The sequence below is a fragment of the Geospiza fortis genome, unplaced genomic scaffold, assembly GCF_000277835.1.
Source record: "Geospiza fortis unplaced genomic scaffold, GeoFor_1.0 scaffold450, whole genome shotgun sequence".
NCBI classification, from domain to species: domain Eukaryota; kingdom Metazoa; phylum Chordata; class Aves; order Passeriformes; family Thraupidae; genus Geospiza; species Geospiza fortis.
This window is the reverse complement of record NW_005054416.1, coordinates 1,418,247-1,425,268: the sequence shown is the minus strand read 5'-3', so window position 1 is coordinate 1,425,268 and position 7,022 is coordinate 1,418,247. Positions and strand designations below refer to the sequence as shown.

General features: G+C 52.3%; 1 protein-coding gene across 1 annotated transcript in view; it reads right to left on the bottom strand.

Moving 5' to 3' along the window:
• The window catches only part of CCDC9B (coiled-coil domain containing 9B), a 25,659-nt gene extending 21,828 nt beyond the window's left edge, over positions 1-3,831 (bottom strand). Inside the window, exons 1-3 of the mRNA XM_014309292.2 lie at positions 3,698-3,831; positions 1,330-1,443; positions 830-934 (exon numbers count right to left, since the gene is read on the bottom strand). Of these exons, the coding sequence (XP_014164767.1) occupies positions 830-934; positions 1,330-1,443; positions 3,698-3,718 (240 nt within the window). The 5' untranslated portion in view covers positions 3,719-3,831. The remainder of the gene's footprint in view (positions 1-829; positions 935-1,329; positions 1,444-3,697) is intronic.
• Positions 3,832-7,022: the final 3,191 nt, after the last annotated feature.

Here is a 7,022-nt window from a genome sequence, read left to right as displayed (position 1 = left end):
TGAAGTTGGCCTTGGAAGCCAAGTGGATGGCTGAGGGTGGTGCTCACCATCGAGAGGGCTGGGCTATCTTGTCCATAGTGTTCAGTCTGGGTAATTGCATCTTTCAGGTCCTGTGTGAGAGAAAAATGTGTGCAGCAGCGCACCCCGAGAGAGGTGAGGGCCGTGGCCAGGTGGGAGGGGAGCAATGCACTGGCCTGGATCCAACAACCCCGGAGTGCTGAAAGCAGGGTGGGCTGGCTCAGCAGGCTCTGCATGAGCTCTGGCAGAGAAGTTCACCAAGGGGTTAAGGCAGGACTGGCTTCCCAAGCCCCATGCTGCCAGGATGGGTGGACAGAGCTTATCAGATTTGATCCAATTAGGAAGGAAACCTGGGACTCACAGTCTCTGGCCCAGGGCCACTTGCTTTGCTCACTCCCAAAGCCTAAGGAGACCATAAGTTTTCCCAGCCTATGGCATTCTCAGAGGCACTCCTGATGCCTCCAGTGACACACACACATACACCTGATATACTGTGCCTACATATTTGCAGTGATGCTGACACCTGGGACCTGTCGATGGCCAAGTGTGCCTGTTCACACACCGAGTCATCTGCCAGTTATCTCTTTGTGCATGGGTAGAGGTGCCTGGGCATGGCTGGAAACGTATGTGCAGCACCTAAAATCACTCTGATCACACATCTCTGCAGAATTCGCACACACTTTTCAGGGCTTAGGATGTATTTCCTGGGCTCAAAGAACTTTGTTGTGGATGGTCTCTCTCAGAAATGCCACTCTGCAGCAGCAGGACTGGAGTGAGAGCTGGCCCGTGGTGAAGGAGAGGCACCACTTACGTTGTGAGCTTTGGTGATGGTAATAGTGAGTCCATCCTGCTTGGGCCTCCTGGAGGTAACAGCCATTCCCTCCTGTTCCGCTCGCTTTTTGTCCTCTTCTATTTCCTGAAACACAGATACCCCTTATCACAAGCCTGTACCTGGATGTTGTTCATTTTCCTGTTTAATTCTGCTAAATGGACCCACCTCTAAGAGGGAGTGGACCAACTTGTGTCCCAGTTATGGGATGCAGACAGAGGAAGGTGGCAGTGGGCGAGGAGATGCTGCAGCAGTGAGGCAAGTGTCAGTGTCTGTTCTCTGAAGCAACTCAAGAATTGTAGTTAAAGGCTAAGGTAAAGCCTAAGCTAAAGGCAGAGCTCTACCCACCTGCTCTGAGTGTTTCTAATACAAATATGCTATCTATGTAACACAGTCATTCTGACTGTGCTGACAATCTTCTTTACACTGTGAGTTGAGGACCCCAGATCAGAACTGGGGAAGGTAAGGACTTGCAGACTCACCTGGTATCTTCGTATCAGTGCTTCGTTTTTTTTCCGCAAAGCCAAGATTTTCTTATCAAGTTCAACATCTTTCTGCTCTTTCTTCCTTAACACAGCATCATCCACAGCAGCATCCTGGAAACACAAGGAGCAAAGCTCTTCTCAGTCATTTTACCAACAGGATGAAACCTGCTCCTTCTGTCTGGTTAGGGTGGGAAGTGAAAGAGTCTTTCCCATCACTTCTCCCTGACTTTTCCTGACAGAATTCACCTTTCCTTTTCTTACAATTTTTGTTCAGCAATGAGGTAGTTTGAGCAAAGCGCTGCTGCCCCACTTTGATGGCTGTCAGTGGGCTCCAGAGTTAACACCCTGCTTATCTGCATGCAGTACATGACCCTCACCTTCACGTGTTCTCAGGCATGGAGGAGGCGTGCTGAGTGTCAGACATCGGTGAGGGAAAGGCAGCAGAACCTGCTCATGACACAGACCGCAGCTCCTGCACCAGCCCATCTCCACTGGCGTCCCTCGTGAGGGGTATCTGATCCTACAGCCCCTGCCAAGGGCTGCTTCACCAGGACACAGGGACACGGGCACACATCTGTGTCCCGGTGGGACAACAAGAACATTTAAACTGCCTCCACACATTCTTCTGCTGGACAATGGGATTTTGTCAAGATCTGTGGGAAACAAATGGCTTTTCCATTGCCATTCATCATCGGATATGCGACAGGTGAGCAGATTGCCTTTGTGGGTGGATACAGTTCCATGGGCATTTTGCAAGGCTGATTAAAGCCAAATTCGGTGTTTACCTGAACAGAAGCTGTTCTGGGAGCACTAAATTGGCAGGTTCACTGTTTACTGAGCTCTGGGGTGTTGGCTGCTAAGGGTGGGATCAAAGTGGTGCATGCCCTCAAACACACCCCTTTCATCTTCAGATTCTTTTGAAGGAGAACTGGCAGAGCTGCCGGCTTGAGAAAAAATTTAAAATTCCTGCAGAGGTTTTATTCATGCTCTTCTCTTTTTAAAGCAAAAAATGGAAAAGGCCTGTCAGGCTGTCCTCCCTCTGCCCATTTGTCAGCATTTTGTCTACACTGCAAGACGGCTGGTATCGGGGGGGAGGGAATCCTTCCATTTCCAGCTGGAAACAAGTCACTGGAAGGAAAGTTTGCTGGTGTTCAGCACTTCTCCTTCCCTTTATTAACGAAGCCATTATGGTGTTTCTCTGTGCACAACCTGTTTCAGCAAATGCTGGGAAGCTGTGGGCGGGAGGGGTCGCTCACCCGCACACCCGGGCCCCGCGGCCGAAGCGCTGGGCAGCGTGTGGAGCCCACGCTCAGCTCCCAGGGGCTCACCCATTGTACACTTCAGCCCAGTCAGCGTTTGCTCGTCAGCTGCCGCTCCCAGCCAGCCGATAACAGGGGGCCGGGCCCTGTCCTCCCTTTCTGGAACGAACCCGTTGCCCCAGCCCGTGCTAGAGCTGATGCTCAGGATGGAAGGTGGCTCCACCGTGCCCTCCCCAGAGTAAAGCTCTTCCGGGGAGCCAAGGTGCCCGTATGTCACCGCGACAGAGAGTTATAAATGGCTTTGGCAGAACAAACGTGCGATGGCTTTGAATCAGCAATCAGCTGAACCCAAAGCCTCCCCAAGAGCAAGGCATAGCCACGGAACGAGAGGCCTCATTCTACTGCAAATTAAAATGTCACAAAAGGAGAAAATTGAAAGCTATCGGCTTTAGGCTTCAGTTAAATGACGACATCCCGTTGTGTCACAGCCCCTCTCCTAAGTGGCACACACACTGGCTACGCAGCTCCTTGGGGGCTGGAGGGACACCTCGCTCCAGACTGTCTCTGCGTGAAGTGTTTTCCCACACGCTTCTACGATCGCCTGCTTCTACAGCGAGACCTCAGAGACAGCAGGGTTGGGAAAGTGTGAATGGCGGGGGGGGTGGGGAGGGAGAGGGGACAGGAGCGGCCCGTACTAACGTTCTTCTGCGTAAGCAAATGTATCCGCTCTTTTTAAGAAATATCCTCTTCCTTGACAGCTGCAGCTGAAGCCCTCACCAGCACAGGCACCATCCAGCACTGCCTGCGTTTCTGTTTGTTATCTGCCTGCCGAGAGGCACCTTGTTCTGAGCCAGCCGCCACAACCTGCCCCGGCAAGGGATGTAAACCCCAGCACCCAAAATGCGCTCCCCCCAGCACCCCTCCCGCGGTGCGGTGAGGCTTGTTTGCTCCCCGTGCCTGCTGGCAGCCAGGCGAGGCAAGAAAACAAAGCGACAGCCGCCGAAAGGCCACCCTGAAGGAAGCGAGTGCAAGTCCTTGCGTGGCCTTTTGGGGTGAGGGACCCCAGCGCCCCCGCCCCTCCCAGGCCCCGCGCAGGCAGCACTCACAGCTCGGTGCATGTTGGACATCGGCGGCGGAGCCCGGCGGATTCCAGAGCAGAGCTAAAATAGGAGAGCCATCAGACGGCCTTTCTCAGCACTGGTTGCACAGCATACAAGATCATGTTTTGATTACAAAAGCCTCGTCTGGGCTCCCAGCCAAGAGCACTGGCTGCCTAATATACCAAGCACAGACAGGGTTTGGAGTGCCTGTGTCCTCCTCTCCAATCTCACTCTCTTTTTAAAAGAAACACTCCCCCTTTTCCCCCCTCCTGACTCCTTTTAACTTCCTGATGCCACAAACCCTCGTTCAAAGTGGGAAAAGCCGGCTGAACAATGACGGATGGATCAGGCAAACAGCTTGGCTTCGCTGCGTGGCCATTCACGGGGTCGTGTTGTTTGTTATGCATGGCTGGCTCCACGCCTGGTGGGGCCGGGAAATATCTGGGGTGAGCCATGTCTTGTGAGTGTGAGTGTGAGTGTGCGCATGAGCCTGCATGGGAAAACGTGGGTCAGATTTGCCTTTTTCTGTTTAATTTCAGTATTCTCTGGGAATGATTTCCCCACTGTTAAAGTGGGCCTTTCTTTCAGGAAGGAACAGAAGAGTGCTGTGGGGTGGGCATCACCAGCTGGCAGCAGGACTAGCAGGAAGCACACAGCCAAAGCAGAGGAACTCCTGTAAGTCCCTATCTGAAAGCTGCCAAAACAACCCTCAGGAGAGTCACAAGTAGCAACAGGGCTTTGGGAGAACAGCATTCAGCTGCTGCATCTTGAGTCACCACATGAACCCTTACCTCACCATAGGATATCCTGGGCTGGAAGGAACCCACAGGATCATCCAGCCCAACTCCTGCCTCTGCCCAGACACCACAACAATCCCACCCTGTGTTTGAGAGCATTGTTCAAACCCTCCTTGAGCTCTGGCGGCTTTGGGGCTGTGCTCACTCCCCGGGGAGCCTGGTCAGTGCCTGACCACCCTCTGGGAGAAAGAACCTTTTCCTGATATCCAGCCTAACCCTCCCATTACACAGCTCCAGCTGTTCCCTTGGCTCCTGCTCCTGGTCACAGAGATCAGAGATCAGAGATGCCCCCCCACTGCCCCTTTGTGAGGAAGCTGCAGACCCCAATGAGTCTCCTCCAGGCTGAACAAACCTCAGCCATGTGTCCTGACCATGTGCTACATTCTCCCTCAGCACAGACTGGCTGCCCTCTCCCTCCATCCTGAGGGACACAGATCAAGTGTGAGACAAACAGGAGATGGAAGTACACCAGGGAATGTTTTGTTGCCCAAGGATTGATGCACAGCCCCCCCTTAATGTGGGCCCTTCTATGTTCATATGTTAAAAAAACCAAGCTGGTCCACTGCTGCCCACTGTCCACTCTAAGACCTTTAAGCAGTTAAACTCCTCACAAAATCCAAGAAAACTGACCTGAAACCTGCAGTAGTTGAAGGGAAATCTGCCAAAGACTTTGCAGAACTCAGAATCTGGTCCCTTCTTTGCACATGACTTGGACATCATGGCTAAGGCACTAAGGAGCTGGAAGCACAGCTTAGTAAAAGCTCTTGGAGGGACAGACTGACCTATATTAATTAGTAGGTACTCAATGATGAAAGGAAATTGAAACCATTTCCAAGGTAGTGCTTCTGGATTCAGGCTTGATGAAGGAAATGAAGACTCAGCTGTGGGCAGAAAATCGGGAAAAAGAGCTTTGCTGGAGCCCAAGTGTCTGTCAAGACATTTGTAGTGGACACAGCTGTGCAGGAGATGCAGAGTCATGTGGAGCTTTACCTTGACCTGGGAATGGAGGGGAACTGTGGGGATGGCACTGCCTTGGTTTTCCAAGCTGGCACACTTTCTTTTGAGGGCAGAGTGATATCCCATTTAGCTGGGCTGGAGGCCACAGGGACAAGGTCACCCAGGACTGGGTTGAGTCAGGGAGTCAGTGTTCATGGAAACACTGAAGCCCTCACCAGCACAGGCACCATCCAGCACTGCCTGCGTTTCTGTTTGTTATCTGCCTCCCGAGAGGCACCTTGTCCTGACCAGCCATCACAACCTGCCCTGACGAGGGATGTAAACCCCAGCACCAAAAATGTGCCCCCCCAGCGCCCCTCCTGCAGTGCAGTATGGCTCATTTGCTCCCTGTGACTGCTGGCAGCCAGGAAAGGGAAGAAAACAAAGTGACAGCTGAAAGGTCACCCTGAAGGAAGCAAGTGCAAGTCCTTGTGTGGTCTTTTGGGGTGAGGGACTCCAGTGCATTATCCTATGCATTATCTTCTTTGTGTGGTGGTCGTGTCTCTTGCCTCAAGGACACTGCACACTATGTTGATGCTGAGGTTCAGGTTAAAACAGAAACATTACCCCAAACTCCAAGCCTGGGTTCTATGTACAGTGCTGGGTGAACACCACATGCAGCTGGGTCTATTGTGCTGCCCATGTCATGCTCAAATTATCACGGCTTAAGCCAACTGCTCACAAGGAGTTTCTCCAGACTTCCCCAGACCTCACAGCCATGGCATCCTATGTCCCTGCCATTCCTGGCCATGTGACCAAGCTCTTCCAGCAATGAGCAGTGCCATGAACAGGGGTGAAGATCCCTAAAATACCTTTGCCTTTGCTCATGTCGCTGGAGAGCTGCATTTCCCTCCAGGGCAGTCTCAGCTGCTCCTGACCTCAATACAAAGAGCTGACATGTCTCAGCTGTCCTTTACCATGTCTGAGTAGTACAAATGACAGGCACCTACTTCTGCATCATCATCTGAGATCAATGGGAATCCTCAGTGAACACTGCAGACACAGAAACCCATGGGCAAAAGGGCCCAGTCAAGGAAGCAGCTTCTGCAGCTGCAGCTGCAGCACTGGGGCAAAGCAGGCTGGTTTGGGGACCTGCCGGTGCCCTTGGGACAGTCAGAGGAGAAAACAGAACCCCATGAATGTGCCAAGATTTATAGGATTATGAATATGCATGTACATTTAATTATTCCCAGCACTGTGGCCAGAAAGGGCTGCAGTAACACCACAGCTGTCCCCAGTAAAAAGCCATCAAAACCCATGATTTTCTCTAAAGTGCAGTGTCAATCCCAAAACTGGCACTGCCTTCCAATGAGGTCTGTGACCTACGTCAAGCTAGGGGCAATCCTTCTGGACCATCATCCAGGTACTAGGGATTCCAATACCCAGAGGTTTGCTTTTGGGAAGGAGAGGAGCCAGAGAAGGTTCCTATCCTCCTGCTCTAGTGAGCGGGGTGTGCTGGATGCATGACATTTTGGGAGTCCTGCAGGACTTCAGGACACGCTGAATCCTGTTCACACCAACACTCCCACCTGGGTGGC